The 25,392-nt window shown below is 43.5% G+C and overlaps 2 protein-coding genes across 2 annotated transcripts; one reads left to right on the plus strand and one right to left on the minus strand.

Annotated features, from left to right (window-relative positions):
* ppp3r1b (protein phosphatase 3 (formerly 2B), regulatory s1ubunit B, alpha isoform, b) lies at positions 1-24,126 on the plus strand (the record flags this gene model as incomplete). The annotated part of the gene is given in 6 exon segments (XM_065960568.1): positions 1-40; positions 10,943-10,982; positions 18,892-19,068; positions 20,444-20,503; positions 20,612-20,796; positions 21,221-24,126. Coding segments are annotated over 6 exon segments (513 nt in total). The 3' UTR covers positions 21,269-24,126.
* LOC110004293 (nuclear factor 7, ovary-like) lies at positions 10,331-17,452 on the minus strand. Its single transcript, XM_065960562.1, has 2 exons — positions 17,301-17,452; positions 10,331-15,407 (listed from the first exon to the last, which is right to left on the minus strand). Exon 2 carries the CDS (start codon positions 15,181-15,183, stop codon positions 13,747-13,749), a length of 1,437 nt encoding a protein of 478 aa, XP_065816634.1. The 5' UTR covers positions 15,184-15,407; positions 17,301-17,452; the 3' UTR covers positions 10,331-13,746.
* Positions 24,127-25,392: the final 1,266 nt, after the last annotated feature.

Consider the following 25,392-nt stretch of genomic DNA (forward strand, 5'->3'; position numbering starts at 1 on the left):
TTTCTCTCCCGGCAGCTGAAGACCCCGCGGCGGCAAAATGGTAAGACAACCTGCATTTTAAATAAAATGTCAAACCTCATTTTGTGAAGAAATAAAAAAACCCAGCTTCTCCTTCGACTGCACTGTTAGCTTCATGCTAACCTGCTAGCGCTGCTAGCCACCGTTAGCACAGCGCTAACGTAAAAAAACAACACGTAACGTTTGAGGCAGTTTGTTTATTATTCCGGTATTTATGCTTTTTACGACGCGTATGTCGTTACACATCAACACCTGCAGTAATACAGGTGTGTGAAATGGCAGAATAAGCCTTACAGCTAGCGTCAATGCATAGTATTAACGCTTTGCTAACATGCTAGCTGTAGGTGCGTCAAGTGCGCAGCAACGAGCAGCGTAAGTGACGTAAGAATACTACAAAATAAAAGCACGTTAACGCTTAAAAAAAACAATAGCGTTGTATATTTTGTAAATAAGCAAGGTTTTGATACTTGTGGTTGTAATAATAATAGTCAATTCACATGATTACTCGTGTTGATAGTTTCAAATTAATTTCGTTTTTTTATTTTATTTTTTCTCTGTTTTGTTCTGTTTTTCTAATTTGTGAGCTAAGGGACAGTCCTGAATTTCCTCCAGGGAATGAATCAAGTATTTGTCTATCTTCCTATCTAGTCAGTTGGTGAAATCAACAGTACTGATATCCTTTCACCGTAATCGTAGATAAAGCTGACCTGTATGGTGGTGAGATGGTGAGATCTGCCAGATTTTTACTGTTGAAGACGCATTTTTTAGAGTGAAAATCACGGACAAAGAGCAACAACTTTCATTACGTCTCGTTACCACTTACCGTAAAACTTCAATTACCAGCCCGGGCTTTTATTCCCCTCAGTGTCTGAAGTGACCCTGCCTTTATTTGGGACAGGGGTCAGAACGAGACGGACCTTTCAGGATTTTCAAACAAAAGTTATCGCACAGCAAAGACGAGAAAGACTATAAAACTTTAAATTTACACCAGGAAGAATATTTAATGGATTACAAATCACTGATTTGATCTTACTTTGTAAGGCAGCCCGTCTAAACCAACCTGCTGCTCTGTGGGAGAGAGAGGGAGCCACCTTTGTGAATATATTTCTGATCCGTAAACTAATCAACACTGAATGCACCTTTTAAATTAAGAGCTGTTTTTATTTGTCCTAACAAGCATCAACACCAGGCTAGTATAAATGGGATGAGCTTTTATTGAAAGTTTTACATTATTTTTAACGAGTCAATCTCTGAGGATTGAACGCTCGATGGTATCTGAACGCTTGGGGTGCATTGCTCTCTCTCTCTCTCTCTCTCTCTCTCTCTCTCTCTCTCTCTCTCTCTCTCTCTCTTTCACAGCTTTGGGTTTAAAGTATCACTCAAGATCTGAAGTCTTTTAAAAGCGTTGGCACTTTTCCACATCATGGATCATCGAAAAAACAGAGATTATATCGTCTTAATACACGTGGCATTGACTTAAAGCACATTTTGACCACCTTAGTTTGCAGACGCAATCTAAATGTTAACATCTCATCATCGTAAATACTGTGTGCTTTGTATGTATATTGCTTTTTATAAGTCCCTTGACAGCAGGAGTTTTTTGCACTAATACACCAAGTCTTATTCCTCTTGGCAAGAAACCAGACAAACCTGAATCTAAAATATAAAGAAAAGCAGAAAAGCCTTGTGCTTTCTGAAGCTGGTTAGAGCTTGAATTGCTGACTAAATTCTCATCACTTAACGTTTTTGTTTTACATGAACGAGCCGGTCTCAGTTTTCTGTTGAAAAAGGGTACCTGAACAAGGTGCAGTCCAGGTGTTATCCATCTTTATCTGGGTCAGGTCACAGTGTAGAGCTTTAAGTGCAGGTTTTAGGATCTGATTCCATGAACAGAATCTGTATGAGTGTCTAAAAGATGGCTTTAAGTTTGATGCAACACATACTTGATAAGCCAGTGTTTGCCTGCTTTTGACCGTTTTATTTTGAAAGTATTGACCGGAAGTGTTGCATTGTCTAATGTTAGAAATGCTCGATGTCCGTCGGAGGTCTGTGTCGGTGTTGTTGAATCAAACTGTCACCTGCCGCTGACAAGGTTTTTCAGAGTACCTTTCGAGGTTTTTATAGCTGCCCTACTTTCAGACGGTCCTCGTTTTTAAATCCCTTCAAAGTAAAGCGATGTTATCGAGCCGTTCGATCTAAAAATAAGAGCTAGGTGGAGCTAAGAGCTATCACAGGCCATACAACGACATCATTAAACCAAAAGCCACGATGCTGTGTAGGAGTTTGATCAAAAGAGGAGTTCAGAATCACCTTTTTTATCTCACATGGCTCATTTATATATTTCATCTTTTTTTTATCTGTATCCTGGTTTTGAGCATATTCAGGAGGTGGTGTTCACCTGCACACAGAGGAACCTGATTCTTCATATCCCTGAAGACATGATAAATACTAGCATCTCAGTTTTTGATTTAGCATCTTATCTGTGCAGACGCCTGACTTGCTCCTCTGTACGTGCTGGGAATCCAGTGTAGGTACCTGATGTGCTCGTGTGGTAGGGCTGGGTGATAAGTACATGGTGGGGTTGTGATACAGAGGCTGTGATACGATGTGTGATTGATTTTGGGTAATGACCGTGTCCTGCACAGAATTCACTGCAACAGTTCTTGATTGTTTGAGAAGAACAGCAGAAGTGAATTAATGATCCTACAAATTAAAACACTTCATTTCAGGTCCTCAGAGATCCTAGAAATACATTTAAATATCTTAATCCCAGAGCGATGGATGTGGTGTTATTGCTAACTGCACGTCACAGTTCAACTGTCAGCTGTCTTTAAATCCCAGCTTTGAAGCCATGTCGATTCTGTAACGTCGTCTGCATCGGTATTTGCAAGGAGCACATGACGATATATTGCCGTATCAGTTTTTTTTGAGTGCAGCCCTAAAGTGTGGTCAGATCAGCTTGGTGTCCTTCTCCTGCGTTTGTATGATGATGTAGCACACTGTGATTGGCTGAACGTCAGAGAGAGAGATCGATGTCTCCTCATGAAATTCATCAAATTCTCCGTCCAAAGAGCAGCGTAAACTACAACTGTAAACCCCCCCCGACAAATAGCCAATCACATCGTGCTATAGCATCATAACATACAGTCAACCATATTGTGTAACGTCAAGAGCAGACGCAGGACCCCCAGAAGATGTGACCACCCGGCAGACCCGGTACCTGCACCAGCGTCCTGTATCCTGTTCCCCACAGACTGGAATAGATCAGCACAGGGCTGAACAATTAATTACATTTAGGATTATATCGCGATGTGATCGACTGTGATTACGCTCTGGTCATGTGACACGCAAGTGGAGCAGGTGGCTAAAAGGGGAAGCAACAACACAGAACCTGTGTGACAGTCATTGCTGCTGCCATGTTTGTTTTGCCGATGCATCAGTTGGCTGAGGCCACGCCGGTGCAGGTAGTCGTCGGCTTGTTGAACACGTAACTTACATGCGTGTGCGTGTGCGTGTGCGTGTGCGTGTGCGTGTGCGTGTGCGTGTGCGTGTGCGTGTGCGTGTGCGTGTGCGTGTGCGTGTGCGTGTGCGTGTGCGTGTGTGCGTGCGTGCGTGCGTGTGTGTGTGTGACCACAGATCAACAAAGCTACCAATCCCTTGCTCCTCTTAAGCTCTGACCTTTCATCCAATTATGGCTCAACTTCTCACTCCAGAAGAAGACGTGCTGTAAGGTTGTCAACATTATCCATACTTGACCTCGGGATGCATCTATACAGTCAGCCCACCGTTCAATACGTACTTCTGTTTTCGGTACGATTCTGGTTGCCTGGGGCTGCTGGTGTGTTGTTTTGGTGTTTTCCATTCTGTGGAGTTTTGACTTAATTTCAAACACTGCTTCGTCCTTTCTTTGTTTGCTCTCACCTCGTCCGTTACAACATTACAGCCTGCTTTAGCCTGTAGCCGTAAACTTAGGCCTGGCGTACACTCTGACTTATATCTAGTTTTTAAGATATATCGATATATTTTCAAACAAGATATAAGGTAAGACAATATTGTTAATATCAATACAGTTCATGTTGTATTAAAATATCTTTATACAAATCTTCTGTAGAGCTACCAGTTTCTCACTGTCTCTCCCTCTTCACCCTGCTCCTCCTCTCTCTCTCTCTGAGCCAAACTCAAAAAACAAATTGGATAACAAAGCACACAATTGTGTTTATTTTGAAAATTAATTAATTTCACAATCAGGTAGTTCATTTTCATGAACATGTTGAACTTGTGCAACTGACTGTTAATGAAAGACATATCGATATATATCGAGTATCGCCATTCAGCCAAAAAATATTGTGATATGAGTTTTGGTCCATATCGCCCAGCCCTACTCTGACTCCCAATTTCCACATGCTCCGCTGCGGTTCGTCAGCTCCACCGTTTTGCTACCATCGGACAGCGTGCGCCCTGCCCCACTGGCTCCGTTTCTGGAACGCGTGTGCAGCCATGAGCAGCAGGACACACATCACAGTAGAACTACAAGATCCCGCGGGAACGTGCAAACAACATGTTGCTTTGTCTTTCTCTGCTTGATTTGTTGTTTATTCGGGCCTGTTTTAAACGTAATGTTGATAAAGTGGTGAAAATATTCGACCTTGAATCCGTATATTTTGTTTTATTTTTAAAATTAACCGGATGCTCTGTGAGTTTCCTCTGAATTCCTGTCCAGGTCGTTTTATTCTGTCCAGCTTGACGCTGGCCTGCAGCTGATTTGAAACGGAGCAGAGTGTAGTGGCGGACCGCGGTGCTCGATGTGGAAACACTATCTTGGACTAGAGTGGCAGGGAACTGCGGTGTACTGTGCGCCGCTGACGGAATGCGGTGTGCATGTAGTGTGAAGAAATTGGGAGTGAGATTGTAGAAAAGTCGTGGTACAACGTCAGCGCATACTGTACGACTGAATCATTTATGAAACACTACCAAAGCTCAAACTGTACGACCCGATTGTTCGGGACGACCTGAGAGCTCTCACTGTGTACGAGTAAAATCTCTCTCTCTCTCTCTCTCTCTCACTCACACACACACACACTGCATCACAAATAAACACAAGCTAACTAGCAGCTAAATCATATATTCCATGTCAGCTGGAGGTCTACAGATTTTCCAGCCATAGTTTCTTTCATGATAGGCGGGGGAAGACAGATCAAAAGGGCATGCCTGCTGTTGCCACGGTGATTCAGATACTGTCTGTCCGTTTGTGCAGGTAAAATCAGGGGGTGGAGGGAAGCCCCTGTGTCAGGGAATCAGCTCATGGCTTCTCTGCGCTGGAGCATTTGTTAAAACGGTGAACCCAACTAACGCTCGGATGAACGCTGTGAAATTCACCCCGACTTCAGTCAGTGGCCCGACGCAAAAAATTGGTCTAGACCGGCCTCAAATTGTTCATTGTACGGCTTTAGCCAAACTCTGTAAGTGTTTCCAGTTGAGTAGGCGACATGTTTAAAACAATGATGTCAGACTGTCAGTTTTTTGTTTACCGATTTCTCTTCCTTGTCTTTATACTCAACGCTTAAACGTCCCCGCACCACTGATTTGAAAGATGGCGGCGCTTCCTCATACTGCTGCCTCTCCTCACCTCTCGCCTTGTTAAAGTAATGTGTGAAATCTGACATACCAGTGTTGTCAGCTTCCCCCACATTTAGCGCACAGTGATTGGATATTAACTCGGGGGAAGGGGTTTCCTCATTCCAGCGCGTGGACTCACAGGCACACACAAACAGAAGCCAATTCAACGAGTCATTCAGCGCATGGAAGCTCGTTGAACCCAAACTGAAAATATCACAATTCACCACCTTGGGTGGCATTCTGGAATGAATGGTTAAATATTATATTGAGAATCTCTGCTTGATGCATCCATAAAATGCACATATTGGTGGGCAACGTTTTGGTACCGTCACTTCTTTTCTACATAGTTCGATCCCTAGTAACCAAAAACTGTGACCCACAAGACACCTTCAGCCACTCGTCGAAATCTATTATCTCTTAATCCTCAGCAAAATATCTTCAAATGTTTTCATGCGAATCTTGGTTGTTTGATAAATGTTTCGGTCATACAGAACGAGATCATCAGACTCATAAGACTGAACATGGTGTAGTAGTCAGGGTACAGTAGCTGGGATGTGCTGAACCAGGAAGCTAATGTGATGTAATTACTGCTATTTTTGGACAGTTGCTGTGTATCAATGCGGGGAAATAGGACAGTGGCATACTGTATTTGATGAGTTAGGATGCTGTAATCAGGGGCTTTGACAGCGGGCGTTATACCGCTGGTGAACGGTTAAGAGTTAAAATCTTAATGTGGGTTAAAATTGGAGTGATGGATCCAGGATTGTGTGGACATGAGCAAGAAAACGCCCACACTGAGCCGGCCGAATTTGGAAAACATCTTTTTCTCTCCTCTCAGGGCCTACACACACACACACACACACACACACACACACACACACACACACACACACACACACACACACACACACACACACACACACACACACACACGGAGCTGCTGCGTTTCATCCTGAAAAGCTGCTTCCCGAAGATGGTGCACTCGTTTAAAAATGCTGATGTCATGTTTCAGAGGAGACGAGGCCATAACAAAAACATTTTAGAGCACATATGACAAGATGGTCGGAGGCCTGAGACCACGTGTAATGTCAATGTCAGAAATCATGTTATTCAAAGTATCAGAGCTAGTATCCTGGCTTACTGAGGTGTTTTTGATGTATTTCCAACTATATGGCTATAAATGAATCGTTGCACAAATTCGCAGAATTCCTGTGTTGGGCCTGACCTATATGGGATCTTTGGGACCGATATCAACATTGTGAGAAAATCTGTTCAGATGACATCTTAATGAGTGCAGCATGGCTGTTTGGCGTTTCTACATGGTGATCTATCATGTGATTGATCACCTGTACACTGAGCTGGGGCCCGACTGATATGCAAAAATCACCCGTCACTGCAAAAAAAAACAGCCATATTTGGGGGGTAGCTGGTGCTCATTTCCAACCCTGAGCATCAACGCTCGACACTCTGGAGGGTGATAATGCTTGCTATAATCCATATAGCGCCCTCTGCTGGTGAAATAACTACTATACCGTTTATTCGGCTTGTAGCGTCCATTTGCGCGCCAACACAAAGACATGCCCCAGACACATTCAAGTCAAATCAGGGTCTTCCCGACTGAAGATTTAAATCACAAACTTATCTTGCCAAGGTGGGATCTGGACTGACTGCTGGATGTGTTTTAGTCTAAGTGTATGATATTTAAATATATTTGAACAGGCTGTTAACAGGCTTTAACAGTTTCTAAGAGGATGCTGTCACCAGCAGCTTGTGCATGATTGACAGGATCAAACTTAACCCAGAATAAACAACCCCTCATATTATCTTAGGTGCTTCAACACTAATAATGACACCTTGCTTTGTTGCCCGGATCAAAACTGCAGGGTCACTCCTCGTATACAAAAATAAGCTACCAACATATAATGGCTTTAATGCATTTGTGTAATTAAGCAAAGCACTCTGGATCAGATTCATGTTTTTCCAGCATGAGTTTCATACTGGCTGGTAGATGATGGATATTGGTAGCAAACCATCCACTGAGCGCACAGACGGAGGCGGAGAGGGTGTAGAGGCTGCAGTACAAGTGAGGCAGAAATAAAACAGCTACAGACCCTGAATCGAAGCACTACAGAGGAGTTATTTTTCCCCGCTTACTTTCTGTAATGCTTATTTCCACCAACACAGAAACAGGAAACTGAAACCTGAAGAGAAAACATGATGTTGGTGATGCACAATGGTATGTTTGGTGGTATGAATATACTCTGAGAAATAATCTCGGTTTCACGATTATTATATCAAAGAGGACATCTTGTACCCCTTCTCCACCTTTTCAAACAGTCCTCCTCCACCTTTTCAAACAGTCCCCTCCTCCACCTTTTCAAACAGTCCTCCTCCTCCACCTTTTCAAACAGTCCTCCTCCTCCACCTTTTCAAACAGTCCCCTCCTCCACCTTTTCAAACAGTCCCCTCCTCCACCTTTTCAAACAGTCCTCCTCCTCCACCTTTTCAAACAGTCCCCTCCTCCACCTTTTCAAACAGTCCTCCTCCTCCACCTTTTCAAACAGTCCCCCTCCTCCACCTTTTCAAACAGTCCTCCTCCTCCACCTTTTCAAACAGTCCCCTCCTCCACCTTTTCAAACAGTCCTCCTCCTCCACCTTTTCTAACAGTCCCCTCCTCCACCTTTTCAAACAGTCCTCCTCCACCTTTTCAAACAGTCCCCTCCTCCACCTTTTCAAACAGTCCCCTCCTCCACCTTTTCAAACAGTCCTCCTCCTCCACCTTTTCTAACAGTCCCCTCCTCCACCTTTTCAAACAGTCCTCCTCCACCTTTTCAAACAGTCCTCCTCCTCCACCTTTTCAAACAGTCCTCCTCCTCCACCTTTTCAAACAGTCCTCCTCCTCCACCTTTTCAAACAGTCCCCTCCTCCACCTTTTCAAACAGTCCCCTCCTCCACCTTTTCAAACAGTCCTCCTCCACCTTTTCAAACAGTCCCCTCCTCCACCTTTTCAAACAGTCCCCTCCTCCACCTTTTCAAACAGTCCTCCTCCACCTTTTCAAACAGTCCCCTCCTCCACCTTTTCAAACAGTCCTCCTCCTCCACCTTTTCAAACAGTCCTCCTCCTCCACCTTTTCAAACAGTCCTCCTCCTCCACCTTTTCAAACAGTCCCCTCCTCCACCTTTTCAAACAGTCCTCCTCCTCCACCTTTTCAAACAGTCCTCCTCCACCTTTTCAAACAGTCCTCCTCCTCCACCTTTTCAAACAGTCCTCCTCCACCTTTTCAAACAGTCCTCCTCCTCCACCTTTTCAAACAGTCCTCCTCCACCTTTTCAAACAGTCCTCCTCCACCTTTTCAAACAGTCCTCCTCCTCCACCTTTTCAAACAGTCCTCCTCCACCTTTTCAAACAGTCCTCCTCCTCCACCTTTTCAAACAGTCCTCCTCCACCTTTTCAAACAGTCCTCCTCCTCCACCTTTTCAAACAGTCCCCTCCTCCACCTTTTCAAACAGTCCTCCTCCTCCACCTTTTCAAACAGTCCCCTTCCTCCACCTTTTCAAACAGTCCTCCTCCTCCACCTTTTCAAACAGTCCTCCTCCACCTTTTCAAACAGTCCCCCTGTGGTCTAAATGAAACATCTGTGCTTTGGTCAAAATATAACATGAATCAAGCACCAGAGGAGGTTTGTGACCCTGTATAAACCAGCTCTCTCAGAACGCTCCGTTTTGGTGTGTGTGTCTCTTTAAATACAATGACCCCCCCCCCTCCGAGTTTTCCCCATAGACATCACTCCTTTGTGAGAATAAAAATGGCGGACCGGCTCAAAAGTTTTGTTCTAGTCTGGGGGTTGAAAAAACAGGGGAGGTGGGTTTTTTTTATTTTACCAGAATCCCACTATGACATCACAAGGAGAGCACATTTGAAACAGAGCATTTTTCTCTGTGTTGTAAGACTTATGCAGACCACAAACAAAGGACTGGATAGTTTATTTCATATTTTGTGGGTCGGTAGACTCTCAGGTTACCAAAATATATGTTCAAAAACACTGTAGAAGTGGGTTTTTCTAAATAATTTCTTGCCTTTATTTGCCAGGACAGTGGATAGAATAGGAAACCAGGGAGAGTTAGAGGGGACTGACATGCAGGAAAGGAGCCGCATTACCTTACATAAACTCAGATATTTCCAACAGTTATCGAAACCTGAGAGAAATCATTCATTTTAGAGTTAGAACCGGACCACCATGACAGGCACAAAATGTTTATCATTGCCAAGTGACCACCAAATGTTACGTCAAAGGCCGTTGCATAAGGTAGCGTGAGCTGCTGCTGAAAGCTGCCGTATTGTTGCAGTATGTGATATAAACGTCATGTAAATTATACTCGGATACATTAGCTCGTCAGTAAACATATTCGCTTCCTCAAGTCGGTTTCACCCGGTCGTCATGACTACTGTCAACTCTGGGTTTGTTGTCATTGGTGGTGTAGGCTGGGAGTTGGTAGAAAGATTCTCCGCACGCCTCTATGTCATCTTTTGTTATTGTTTTGCTTGAGAGCCCCCTGGTGGTGGAATTTAAAAACTGTGCATTTAATGAATACAAATTTTATTTTACCTTCGTTGTTCTCTTTGAGCCTCCCCTGTACAAAAATGGTACAAACAAGCATGACTTACAACATTAAAAAAAGCAAGCTCTTTCTGAAGTTAGTTTCAGCAGGTAGTTTTTAGTCAGTCAGAGGAATCATGAACTCAGCGGTGTTAGAAAGACATCGACTTTATGTGTTTTACATTCTGTAAGGCATATTGAATCTCATATATTACTCGTTAATGGCTCTCAAGAGTTAATGTGGCCCTCGTTACCAGCCGAGGAGGAAAGCTGCGGCCTCGTTCGAGCAGCCCGGTTCAATTTCTGTAAGTCCTCCAGAGATGGGACGAGGCAATTCAAGGCGGCACGTTGACCTCGTTTTCAGAGTCCAGATCATTCTGTCGCTCATGCATAATGAAGAAACGCCAACGATTAGCCAAGAATGAGACACGGACAAGTTCACTTCATCTTCTGTTATCACATTTATCTAAACAGACTTCTAATGGGAACAGGGTTTCTTTCAAGAGTTATTTTAATATCCTGACAGACTCAGGCGTCTCATCACATTTAAAAAAAAACAAAAAACATCTTGTATAAATTTGAGAGACACAGGAGACCACAGCTCTGCTCTGTTCTCTTCTACAAAACCTTTGATTTTCCTTTAAAAAAAAAAAAAATACATTTCTAAATCTGGATCACCGTTTTTAATGTCAGTCTTTCTCTCGTTTCAGGGAAATGAAGCCAGTTATGCCCTGGACATGTGCTCGCACTGTAAGTATCCATCAATCTCACTTTTTCTCTTTGCAGCCGAAGACACAGTGTTAATGACTGAAGGTATTAACAACTGCTGCTTTCCTTGTTTATATATGTCCTTCTTACATGTTTGTAGTTCATGACTTTCATTAAACAATTATCTATCGGGGGGAAAATTAGGCGTAGATTAAACCACTCCTGGAAAATATCTAGATATTTTCATGAGGACTGCTCCAGATATCCTGCTGATCTGGTGGTTCACACATGCACCTCACAGCAGGACACTATCCCTGTCAGACGAGAGGGTGTCCTGAGGGAAGACATGACTTGAAAAACCAACGCTCAAGTGTTTGTTTTTTCATCAGGCCTAATGAAGGCCAATAGCTGAAACGTGTCGGTCTATTTTGTGTTGCTGGGGCTTTTTGACCTCTTCACGCACCTTGGTAGTTGGTGAAGTTGTGCCAGAAAACCCACTCTGCGTCTTCAGTGCTTTATTATTCTGAGATGCACTCACGATGGAGACCAATACCACATCAGCATTTTCCACACTTAAATATTTATTTATTTGTTTGTTTTTTTGGAAGTCATTCCCGACCGCCTGCCATACACGAGACCAGAGAGAGCTCTTAGACCGAGTCAAGACCAAGACATTTAGGGATCGAGACCAAGACAAGACCAAAGCAGGGCAAGACCGAGACGAGACCAGGACCAAGACAGAGGCAGGGCGAGGACAGAAGAAAGCAAAGGTGGTCTCGACCAGTTTTGATTTCAAATCCAGAGTCCGCCAATTCTGAGATTGAGACAAGACCAGGTAAAGATGCTTTCAATTCTGAGTCGAGACTGAGACATTCCAAGTGTTCTCAAGACCGATCCAGAGTACTACAATACTACCGTGCACTGATGGGTAGGGATCATCAGGGGAATATTCAGACGTGTTCACGCTGAGTTTGCAGCGTGATGATTGGCCCTTGGTGGATGCGAACATCACCACATGCTGCACCTTCTCTCCGTGGGCCTCTGAGGCTCTCTGATGCAGACTCCCGACACTCTTTAGCTAAAAATGCCTCATCGCTCTTCAAAGGTCAGCGTCAGGGCTGCTGGGAAAACCTTGTTTATTTTTAGTCAAAGTAATATCCCATTTTTAATTAGCTGGTTGTCTTGCTCTCGCCCCCCCTCTTCCACCTCCTGAGAGAAAAACTTGCTGCTTAATAAGAAAATAATGACTTTAAATTCTGGACCTAATTACTCAATAGCACCCTCCCCTTCAGGAAGATGGCAGAGTAAGCTGAGCTCGGGTGTCAAAATTATGTCATTCTTTCTGAGTAGGTGGGAGTCCTAACGAGGTGGTAATAAAAAGGTTTTCAGGAAAGGGGGGGGGGGAAACTGATGCCGAATGTTTGGTTTTCAAAATCTGTGAGGAAGATTAGACCTTATTTTTGTGACCCAGTTGGTTCACAAAAGTGTCTTGACTTAGGGATAGTAAGAAGTCCCACCAGCAGCTCTCAACAAACCTCACCAGTGTGTATTTAGAGAGGTGTTGGGGTTAACCACTTTGAACTTGTGGAGACACGAGTAAGCCGAATTCAGTCTGGCTGGCTGACCTGACTGTGCTGCATTTCCCAAATCAACTGTCGGACTTCAGGGATATTTATGTGAGCTCCAGATGCTCTGTGCCATGACTCCCCACCCTTCTTTTTTCTCAGACCAGCAATTTGCAAAACTGTTTTTAATAATAAATGGTAAATGGACGTGTTATTAACCAAGCCACTGGGGAGTCATTTGGGGTTCAGTGTCTTGCACAAGGACAGGGCCAACCTTCAGATTCGTCAGCCAATGGTGCATCGTTCCAGTTTGTCCCTACGCAGGCAATAAGAAGTTCAATGTCCCGTCATGAATCACTTTTCTTCATTTAATTCAAAGTCATGCAATTATGAAATGTTGCATGTCTCATTGACCTGGGAAAAAAAACATTTCCCTTACTGCCGCGATGCAGCGCTGTGTTTTTTCCCCGATGTCCCGTTTCTATGTTCCTCTCTATCGCTCGGTTGATGGACGAAGAACGAGTAAGGAGGAGGCTCTAGCAGGCACTGACACTCTCTCTCCTCACTCAGCAGAGCTTGTTAGCTTGTTTTACAAAGTGCAGATAATGGTGCATTAATAATATCCACATCCTTGATTGAAATGTTGACTTTTGAACCGAGTCAACAAAAGAGAAAAACTTTTTTCGCCTCACTGCGAGCCGTTCATTGACGAGCATCTGTGTTGTGATTTGAGCTCGTCAATACAAAGCACCACACTTCTGTTTTTTCCACCTTCAAAATAAAAGCACCACTCTTCTGTTTGTCCACCTTCAAAATAAAAGCACCACATGTCATAATGTTTGCTAAGGGAAGCTGAAATTCACAGAGCAAGAATTTTATATTTAACAGATGCAGTGTGGACAGTGATCATGCGCAATGCAACGCAATATCTAATGCTCGCATGCTGTTAGGACACGCTGTTAGATGAGGTGAGATGAGATGCTGCTGCGGTGTCATGTTTTGTTAGGTACCGGTGAGGGCCAAAAATGTCAGGGCAGGTTCTTTGTCCTCAGTCCAGCCTTGACAATAGGTGATTTACATTTAACAATAGAAAAATAATAGTATAATTATATAATAATAATATAATTTTGGCCGAAATCTCGCAGCCCAATGTGCGGGAGTATCCCGTATTATAAATGCTACACTTGCAAGACTAAATATTTTTGCGCGAAACCCACAATTCAGTACAGGAATTTAGGCCTCTAGTCAGTGTTTTTGACAGGAGAGATGATCAGAGGTGCAGAGTTTTTACCTCCATCATTAACACAGGGACAGAAGTAAGGTAAGAGTTTCTCAGTGAAGGAGCAGTCTGTAAAGGAGTAGATCAGAGCTGCAGAGTCCACGTCATAAAAGGAGACCAGACCCTCCTCATAATCCACAAACACCCCCACCTTCTCAGGACGACACTTCAGAGAGAGACGGACTGGAGGGTCATCAAGGGCTGTGTACTTATTTCCATTTCTCAAACATATAGACCACAAACTCTCCTCAGGACTCAGTGTGATTAATCCCTTCCTGTTGATGGACTCTCTGGCCACTCCTAAATCCCACTCAGTCTTTCCTTTAACCTGAACCTCGAAGTAAAATCTGCCTGAAGAGAAACTCTGCTCTCCTAAAACACAAATGCAGTCAGAAAATCTTTTCAATTTTTCTTTAAGATTCTTTTTAGCATCACCATGATGAACTTGTTTCCCATCATCAGACAGGATGACTTGAGGATGTGCTGTATCAGGATCAAGAGTTACATCCACAGCATACTGCTGGACTCTCTTCAGCTCAGCTTGAATCAATTTCTTCATCTCTTCTCTGAGAGTCTCCTGCAGCTGACCTAAAGCTCTCGCAAGAGTCAATTCATATGAAGATGGAAAGACTGTAATGTCCATCCTCCGTTTCTGTTGAGTGTTAGGTAGTGAGTTATTGATGTTGAGGCACTGGACTCTCTGGATTACATGGAGGTGGTCTTCAGAGTGTGAGAGCTGCTGCACCTCAGTGCTCCTCTTCATCAGCTCACAGATTTCTTGCTCCAGCTCTTTGATGAAAGCTTCGGCCTGTTTCTCTGTTGTTTTCAGCTTCTTGTCGATCGTGTTGATGAACTCGGCCTGGCCTCTCTCAACAGACTCCTTCAGAGCGGTGAAGACTCGAACACCTTCTGCCATCTCTCTGTCTGCATCGTCCTTACTGAGGTCCACTGAGTGTTTGATCTCTTGAATCTTCAGTTGTCTTTTCTGGATCATCTGCTGAATTTCAGCCTCTGTCTCCTCCAGCTCTGCCTTCTTTTCTTCATATTCTTCTTTCAGAGGAACAAACTCGTGTGTCTTGTGGTCTAAAACAGAGCAGAGCGTGCAGACACAGGTCTGATCGGTCTTACAGAACAGCTCCAGAGGTTTATCGTGCTTCATACACATCCTGTCCTCCAGGTTCTCCACAGGGTCGATCAGCTGGTGTCTTTTCAGACGTGAAGCTGTCAGATGAGGCTCCAGGTGAGTCTCACAGTAGGAGACCAGACAGTCTAAGCAGGACTTCAGGGCCTTCAGTTTGGGTCCAGTGCAGGCTTCACATAGAACTTCTCCTGGTTTGGACTCTTGTAGCTCTGAGCTGCTGGCTTTTAGTTGAGCTGACTGTCTGATGTATCCAACCATCTCAGAGAGCAAAGTGTTGACATGCAGCTCAGGTCTTGTGTTGAAAACCTTCTTACATATTGGACACGTGTACTGGTCGCTGGTGTTCCAGTCTTCAGTGATGCAGTTTTTTCAGAAGTTGTGTCCACATGGTATGGTGACAGGATCATTGAACACATCCAGACAGATGGAGCAGAGAAACTGATCCTCAGATAGCAGAGAGTTTACAGCAGCCATATCTACACCTGTAGGATGAAAAAGGAAAAGTTAAACATTTCATTCAAAATACAACTTTAATCATTTGTTGAAGCAAGAGGCATGGCAACTATACCTTGCCTATGGTACAAATCTGATGCACGCTATTCCTCTAGCTTATGATGAAATCCAAAGGCAGACAACAACGCAACTGCTATTCTACGACCTCTGGGTCAAAGCCCAGTGCAGGAACAGTGGAGCATGCCTAGGCCAGTTTGTGTCCAATTGAGGTGTGTACATGCGAGAGTAAATCCATAACCTTCTACTTTATATAGGTTTGTTAGTCCGGCTTCCAGAAATTCGACTCTGTACGATTTCAGTCGAGCTAACATCTTAAACATGCATTTCAAAAGTCCTCTTTAAGTTGGCCTAAAACAATAGATGTCTCGGTCATGAATCGTCTTCTCCAAGAACAACGTTGTTTGCTGTTATAAAGCTCGTTATCTGGCTCAACAAACGCCATCAGCTTGCAGAAGCCCTCCGCTGCTTTCTATATCAGAACCCATCAGCTATCGTCTTGACAACGATATGCGAACAACGGCCAACTAATCAGGCATTCTAGTGCAGCCAGTGCTAAGTGTGACTTCATTGTCCATGCGCCGCATTGTTTGCCGTCCATTTAGCAACTCGAGAAGCGCCCATTGATCTGTTTCATGCAAGTCTCATTGTAACTGTAAATAGTAAGTTACACAGAGGCTTCACTCTGGATTATGTCAACGTTTCTTGTCATTTACTTGCAATTACAGGTCTTAACTTTGTCAATTTCTAGCTGCAGATATCCCTGTTTCAGAGATAGCTGGGATGTCATTACTGCAGGTTTAGTTCTGTCTGCTTTTGCTCTTTGGACAAGGTGTTTTCCTTGCATACCTCACTGCCTGTCAATACACGATTGGTCCATTCTACTTGGACTACAAAACTACAAACAGAAGCCAGAAAACTTGTCATATCAACATCCGGTCATGTGTTTACAGAGTCTACATTTTTATGCAGGTCAGCTGACACAATTTTCATGATAGGTTTTCTTATTGTTTCCTTCTGTGGGAATCGCAACAGCCTTTAAAACATTGTTATCAAATAAGGTCATGAGACATTCCTCGTCATTGTCTCCCCAGTTTTACCCTTTTTTTATTGAAATATGGTTTATCATCCTACTATCAGCGGTTGTTTAATAATAATAACACAACTTTAAGTAACCAAGCTTGACCTAGCACATATATTCATTGACTTTGCTGTTTTGAAATACATCCAAACATCACTGTTTTTCCTGCTGGTAGCCATTCTATGACTGACTAAGGGCGTCCCCCCTTAGCGATGGATCCGTGCAGATCATTTTAGATAGGATATAAAATTACTGTTTCCATTCCAACAAATATAAATAAAAATACAGATCATGTTCTAATAGAGATTTATAATTGTGAGCATGTAATGACCTGACTTGTAACAGTCCTCAATTGACCAGTATTTCATCTAAAAATAGCGCTGACAACAAAGCGAGTGACAAACACATTGCAATTCTTGTTGATACTTCACATTAAGCCTAATGCTGGTTCTCGGTTGTCAGCTTTTACTTTGAAACATTCAAAAGGAAACAGAATGTAATGTGGCTGCAGCAACTATCAGTTTGGAGTTATATTACCAGGAATGCAGGAGAGAAATCAGACTCCAAAACACACAGACTCTGCCACAAGTTGCTAAAGTCCTGAAAACGGACACACTGAGAATGTTTAAAGCAGTTAAAGTTTGTTTATGCTACAAGACAAACACCTGTAAATGTACTTTAGTTAGTTTCTCATACAAAGAGCTGAACTCCCTGCATTTGAAGAGCTGGAGTTTTTAAGTAAATCCTAGTTGTTCAGATTGTAAATATTATCAGCTTTGCTCACCAGTGTTTGCAGAGAATCTGCCGTGTTGTTGAGAAAGATCCGACAACCTCGGTTTGTTAGCTTTTCAAGTTAAGCAGACTTGTTGCGTGGCTGACACCCTGACGTTCAGTCTCAGTTCTTCAGAGTGACGCTGAAGCTGTCCTCTGTCATGCATTGCTCCGCCTCTAACTGCAGCTCTCTGTTTGTTCGCTCTCATTTCCTCCCCTCTGTTACACAAGATTATTGTGAAACGCCTGCTTTTAGACACTGATGTGGTCTGCGAAGAATCCCCCTCAACAACAGCAGAGTTTGGTGCTTTGTTTGGCAACAGTGCAGCAACTTCTCTCTTTGTTCCTTTGTCTTGGGCTCCATCTAGTGGTCGTTGTGTGTCATAGCAGCAGTCAGAGGTCTACGTGGAGGCCTGTTGTTTCTGCAGCAGTGTAGCAGGAGAGTCCTGTAGGAGTGGTCTGACACCATGAGGCCTGTGTGGTTTCTGGAAATGTTCAGAATTAAATTATTTTCTGTATTTATAAACCCAGGTGTTCATTTTATGTTTGAAAGAATAAGGATCAACTTACTAAACAGAGAACTAAAGCTTTATTTTCTTCCTAGTTTTGAAAACTTGAAGAAGAAACAGGAAACTGACTGTTAGGTTGTGTCTGAAATCATACACTCATTCCCTCCTCCCTTCTCACTAAACAGGAAGTTATATGTAGTGGACTATATAGCGCAGTCATTCAGCACGATAAAAAACATCTCGGACACGTCTCAGCTCACTCTCTGGCCGCCAACGTCATCACTGTCACACAACTTAAACGTGCAGCGTAACTCCTTCTGAGGATCAATAATAACGGAAAATAACGGCACAGTTATCAGTGATGACTTATACTGAGTTTGTTTTCACAAAACATATTATTATTAATAATTAAATAATTAATTATTTCATGTATTTTAGTACCAAAGCTAATTTATTTTTGCACTGTGTTTACACTGGACGTTCTGCGCTCTGAGAACTCAGCCTGTGGGTGTTGACGGATGAGGGAGTGGACACACAAAGCACACGTATCTGGTGGACGTTCTGGGTCATACGTGTCAATCAGTACTTACTCAGTACTTACTCAGACCTCGTCTTCAACAACAAGTTTATTTAGAAGTTTTTGTTTCAAAATCACATATTTACAGATTTCTTTGACTTTTTATCAACACTATCATACGTACAGCAGAACTCAGTGAAGTTTAAAGGGTTAACCACTTGGCTACCGGTGCCCCACGGCTCCCACCTGCACCGCGTGTCGCTGATTCATGGTGCTCAGCAGAGTGATTAGTGTTGAAAGAGTTGTCACATGACCCGCTGTTAGGGCTTAGAGCGCGGCACCTGGAGGTCCAGCAGGCAGCACACGGCAGCAGCAGCTCTGAACAAACCATGGCGAGTACAGAGAAGAAACCAGGTGAGTTTTAGAGGCGTTATAAGAGGTCATATTCTCCAGACAGGATACGGGGTGGACGGCAGTCAGCAGCTGCTTTTACAAACATGCGTTTTCACCCTTCGCCCGTCACTTCAGGTCTTTTTCTCTTAATAACGCCGTCTCTTTCTCTTTTTGTTTTCTTTCAGTTGATGCTGATGAGATCAAGAGGCTAGGAAAGAGATTTAAGAAACTGGACTTGGATAACTCCGGGTCCCTGAGCGTGGAGGAGTTTATGTCCTTACCGGAACTCCAGCAGAATCCCCTCGTGCAGCGAGTCATCGACATATTTGACACAGACGGGAACGGAGAAGTGGACTTCAAAGGTAAATACAACATGAAACAGACCCCCCCACCCCCCTCACTCTTTTAAACCCTGTGGTATAAACTTTTGAAGCTTTAACCCGAAGCACCACCTGCAGGATAGAAGATGTTGTTTGAATTTTGTTCTGTCTTAAGTAGATTTCCTATCAGGGCTGCAACCTTTAGTGTTTCAGCATCGACATTGGGATGTGCTCATGAACTTTGTTAACACCCGGGCCACACTGCCCAGAAGAGAAATCACTTAGAAACATGTTCTCTGCTGCTAGAGACCCTTTGTCAAGCCCCGCCCCCCTTAGTTACTAGGTTAGAAAAACATCTCTTGTCTTCCTCGCTTCATACCTTGATGTTTGTTTTCTGATACAAACAACAACGTCCGTTCTAAGGGGGGTTTCAAACTAAGGACCCGGGCCTGGATCCGAGTACGCTTGACCGGTTCATTTGATCAGTGTGAACACAAAGGTACTGTACTCGGGTACCGTGCCCAAGTCCACTTGAAGAGGTGGTCTCTGGCACAATTCCTGTGTACTCGAGTACAGTCAGCGGGAGATGTGAACGGGACCGTGCTCAAACCAGGAAGTGAAACGCTGTATGATTTCATTCTAAACATCTCCTGTCGCGTCAAAAACAGCGGGGGAGGGGTAGCAGTCGATTATTTTTTATATTCATACTATTTAGAAAATAAAAACGTTATTTGTAAAGCACTGTGAAAGGTTTACAAAGTGCAGAAGAACTCAGCATAAGAAACCAAACAACGGCTAAAAAACCACGACCGCAAAAGTTAGAACAGGACACAGTAAACGGACGAGGACGAGCAGCAGAGGTCATGACCTCCGAGGTCGTCCGTCGGGTATTTAAACATGGTGCATTTCCAGCTCAGAGACTGCCATCGATAGGACTCTAAAGCCCCCTGCAGGAACCGAATGGGGACGTCACTCAGGCTTCAAACATTCAAATTTACAGTCTATGGTTTGTCCTTTATTACCGCTGTCACACAGGAAGTGGCGATTCTTTCAACCAATCAACGGACTGCAGGGTGTCTAGCTCCACCCTTTAGGGTCGGATAGGTACGCTTGGCCTCCTGACAGAAGGGTAGCAAGAAAGTAGGACGGTACAGATCGGTTATTTTGGTACCATTCCCAACTTTTGACACACCAATAAATACGAACCAAACTGAACCGAACCAGACCGCCTGGTGGGAACAGGTCTGCTATAGACGCTCATTCTCAGCCCACAAGCGCTCGATCCAAACGCTCCCGACACGCAGCCAATGCTCTTCTGCCCGACAAAACGCCATCTGAACACATGAATGATTTGTCTTTGTATTTTCTGACTTGCTTTTCAAACCCATAATTTTTGTTGCTATTGTCCTTTTTGCAGAGTTTATTGAAGGCGTCTCCCAGTTCAGCGTCAAAGGTGATAAGGAGCAGAAGTTGCGCTGTAAGTTTCACATAAACATCTGCTTCTTTCACATGTCTTTGATTGTAAACGTAGCGAGTAAAGGCTGACATTTTTCTCTCTGTGTCGTCTCGGTCACGCGACCTCCAGTTGCCTTCAGGATCTACGACATGGACAAAGACGGCTACATCTCCAACGGGGAGCTCTTCCAGGTCCTCAAGATGATGGTGGGCAACAACCTGAAGGACACCCAGCTCCAACAGATCGTCGACAAAACCATCATCAACGCAGACAAAGACGGAGACGGCAGGATATCCTTCGAGGAGTTCTGTGCGGTGAGTACAGCGTAAAGACTTCTATCCCAGTAAAATGTTTCATTTAAAGCAGCTGTTAGGATCTTTGCTTTGTGTCAATTTTGGCGCCCTCTGTGGTCAAAGTCTGCAATGTTTAGTTCCAGTCAAAGCTCAGATGATCAGGAGCCGAGTGTACCAGCTGAGTCTAAAAAAGTGAGAAATAATACTAGTCTGATTTTCTAACTTACGACTGCTCCATCAGAGGCGTAAAAGTGCCACCCATGTGTAACACAAACAGGTGCACAGGGTGTAACTTAACGCTGGTCGTTAGTTTCAGCTTGTAAGGTTACACAACGGTGTACTCCCAGTCGGTGCACTCGGCTCCGGGAAACGGTGCAGAGTGTCTGGAGGCTGCTGTGTTTTTAAGCGGTGAAGAGAACCTGATGTGTGATGTCTCTTCCTGCAGGTGGTGGGTGGATTAGACATTCACAAAAAGATGGTGGTGGACGTGTGACAACCTCCTGCTCTCGCTGCGTTTACTGAAGTTCTGCTTGAAGACGTCGTCCAGCTTAACACTCTGTTTGTTTTCAACAGAAGTATTTCTCTGTGAAAAATCCCCCCCTCCCCCACCCCCTTCCCACCTCCCCCCCCCCCTCCCCCTCTGAAGCCAAACTCCCACCAAGTATTACCTACAGCACAGGAACTCTCAGTGACTCGACGTCGCACTTAAACAGCGGACGGACGGCTTTTTAACGCAGAGCGACGGTCTCAGTTTGGTGGAGGAAAGCTGGAGTGTGTGTGTGTCTGTGCGCGTCCTTGAGTGTGTGTGTGTGCGTGCGTGTGTGTTCTGTATGTTTTACTGGTTTTTTCAAGGTATGTGGGTTTTTTATATTTATTTTGGTGTCATAGTTTTCGTTTGGAGAATCAGAGGAAGTCTATCTTAAAGTAACCTTTAGTGGACGAGTGTGTTTTCGCCGTGACGTTACTTGATTTCATGAGCAGAGCATGAAGTGCCAACACAACATTTATTGACATGCAGTTGACTTACAGGTGAAATCTGTGTCTTTCTTTTAGAGATGTAACCGTATTATTGAATGCATTTATCTTACTGGAGTGTTGCATTATTTACACTTGAAGATCAGCTTTGTTTTTCACGTCACGTTTGGAGAATCTTGGTCAGGATTAGACGGTGCACAGCATGTTTTTTTAAACGACAGACGTACAAACACGCAGGAAGTGAAAGATCATTTCCCCTGTCGTCAGCACTTCTGTGTCATTAAGCTCCGAGTCCGATTTGTATTGAACACTCGGACGTTGATGTAAACATTATTTAGAGGTCACAAAGCGCTTGATGACACATTAGAAACTGAAACGGTTCGTTCAGACCAAAAGTGAAGGCGGGTTTTAAACACGCCGAGTCACTGCAGAGAAGCCCGTTTAAGTACACGCCACCTGCTTTCCTTTTCATTAACAGTAGATGAACTTCTTCATCTCTTTCATCGCTACTGCGCTCGTTATATTTGAGTCCAACTGTAAAAAAAATACATATATATTGGTGAGAGCCCAAAGTGACTCCAGGAGTCTAAAACCCCCAAAAAGATGATTGAAGGACCTGGTACTGATCCTAGCTAACAGGTCATCAGACTGAGACCTGGTACTGATCCTAGCTAACAGGTCATCAGACTGGGACCTGGTACTGATCCTAGCTAACAGGTCATCAGACTGAGACCTGGTCCTGATCCTAGCTAACAGGTCATCAGACTGAGACCTGGTCCTGATCCTAGCTAACAGGTCATCAGACTGAGACCTGGTACTGATCCTAGCTAACAGGTCATCAGACTGAGACCTGGTACTGATCCTAGCTAACAGGTCATCAGACTGAGACCTGGTACTGATCCTAACTAACAGGTCATCAGACTGAGACCTGGTACTGATCCTAGCTAACAGGTCATCAGACTGAGACCTGGTGCTGATCCTAGCTAACAGGTCATCAGACTGAGACCTGGTACTGATCCTAGCTAACAGGTCATCAGACTGGGACCTGGTACTGATCCTAGCTAACAGGTCATCAGACTGGGACCTGGTACTGATCCTAGCTAACAGGTCATCAGACTGGGACCTGGTCCTGATCCTAGCTAACAGGTCATCAGACTGGGACCTGGTGTGCCTCGAGTAGCTCAGCTGTTTGAAGCGGACTTAGAAAACTTGTCCTCCCTTTTGGTCTGAAGTCCCCCCAAAGCCCCCCGATCGTTGAATAACATGCCACGACTCGTTTCTCGGCAGGAAAGACTCGTTTCCGTTCTTAGTTTTTGATAGGCTGCATGTGTTTTTAACTCCTGTAAGATACGTAACGAAATGTTGGGAAAGAGAGAACGAGCTTACATTTTTTTGCAAAGCTGCGGAGGAGGAGGGAAAACCAAAACGGCCGTGCGTCGTGTCCGAGCAGCTTCTTTACTGACGTGCTGCAAAAGACTTTTCTACCTGAAACGGACGACTTGTGATGTGTTTGCATGACGTGTGTGATCTGATCTCTTTGATTTCTTTCTTCTTCTTCTGCCTGTCGCTGTTTGCATGTAGATCAGCTTTTTATGAAAGCTCTTTTTGTTTCTCTCAAAGCTCGAGTTTACCAGGCTGGTCTCAACGTTTAATGAAATGAGCGAAATGTCTTGCAGATGCAAACAAATCTATCCTGTGCATGCAAGAGTATGTGATAGTATTAGTATGGTGAGCACTTGCACTGACAAGATCATGTTGTGTGAGGTAGAATATTTGACTTTTTATACTATAAAATATGCATGTTTAATAGTTAGAACTCATGAAATAGCTTCTTTGAATATCCCTTAACGAGAGTTGTTTCTTTAGCTGTGCTAGTTTCATATTTTAAAGACGTGCAATGGTGTCAGGGTCGTGTTCTTATCAGATATAATGTTCTAGAAAATGTGTTTCATGGTGACGATTAGTAATCTGAACATATTTACTCTTTAATTTTTTGCATTTCAAAAGTTTTGGCTCATTTCATGAAATCGGGTGAGACCGTGTTGTTTACATGTTAATAATGATGATAAATAAAAACATGAACATTTCAAGCACGTGGATGTTGCCAATGAATATTTGAAACCTGAATCATTACTCCACTGAAACACTGTAACCCGCCACTCGCTCTGTAATATTTACTCTTCTTTTTCTCTGTGGGAGCTTCCTGCTGGTTTAGTTTCAGGCGGTGCTGAAATGTCTTGTGTTGGTTTCAAAGGGACGGTTTTGTTTTTCGTTGGACTCGATCTTAGATTTTTACTCCTGTTTTCATCTCTGCTGCATCACTGAAACTTCATACATGGAAAACTGAGAAATAAAAAGTTTGAAAGTTGTAAGAAATGCTTCCAGTCTCATTTGTTGGTGTCTTTTTATGATGTGTGAAAAAGTAAAGATACATTTCATTCAGGCATTAAAGGCAGGGTTGGTGATTTTTGAAAACTAGCTTGATTTTGAAAGTAGCATTCACTCAGTGCTCCATCTGCACCTGCCCCCTCCCCTCTGTGCTCTCTCTAAAGCCACGCCCCCCTGCACGAGCGCCATTGCTCCGGAAGTAGACCTCAGCTCAGTAAGTAAACTCACAGTATAAACTCCGTCATCGGTGACGCTCTTTGAGTGTGTGTTAGCGCATGCAAGAGCTAGGGACATTTAAGGCTAAGACATTTAAGGAGAATTTGAACAACTGATTAATAAATTTTAAAAAATAAAATAAAAAAGTTGAACCGTCTTCATCTAATAATCAACATAACAGAACATTCTCGTCCCGTCTCGTTACCTATTCTCTTCTGTCTAATCTCACCCCGTCTCTTCCTGTCTCATCCCGTTATGTCCCGCGTATCCCCTTCATGTTCCGTCATGTCCTGTGATGTCCCCTTTCATCTTATCCTGTATCTTCTCATCTCTTCTAGCCTTTTGGGCTCTTCTCTTCTCGTCCCGTCTCATCTCTGCCTGTTCACATCCCGTCTCGTCAATACTCAACTCTTCTGTCTAATCTCATCTCTTCTTGTCCCATTGCGTCCCTTCTTAACTCTTCTGTCTTGTCCCATCATATGTAGCATATTAATGTATTAAAATATTAATACATTTTTACCTCGGAATATAAAAATGGGGAACCACCTCTGGTGATGAGGAGGAAATCAGCCGTAGTTGTAATAATGAATTAATCAATCAATCATATGTCAGAACGGCGAGCTCTTCAGGACAGTTTAAATCACAGAACACACGGACTAGCTCTGAAGGTTTATGTGTAACTTTAATGAAGTAATTGAACAATAATGCAGATTAATGAGCTACATATCAATGAATATATATGGATGAGTATATTAATGAAACTATAAGGTATATGACATTGGTATGGTGACGTTATAAGGTGAAAGTAACAAATTAAAACGAGAGGTTGGAATTGATTTAACGAAATGTGATTAACGAGTTTGTATAAGAGATCTGGACTCTGCTTTTGATGTTGGACACGACCCTTTTGAGTGATATTTTGGTTATATTTCCCTGAGTACACGGTGGTGCCCCAAAACGAGATTAAACATAGTTTAATGATATTTTATTTATATTATTAATAATTAAATATAATTATTAAAGAATATAACCAAAGTT

This window comes from Labrus bergylta, chromosome 1 (assembly GCF_963930695.1).
Source record: "Labrus bergylta chromosome 1, fLabBer1.1, whole genome shotgun sequence".
Classification (NCBI taxonomy): Eukaryota; Metazoa; Chordata; class Actinopteri; order Labriformes; family Labridae; genus Labrus; species Labrus bergylta.

Coding starts and splice junctions, on each gene's coding strand:
- LOC110004293 (XM_065960562.1), bottom strand. CDS start 15,183: ATGGTTGGATACATCAGACAGTCAGCTCAACTAAAAGCCAGCAGCTCA.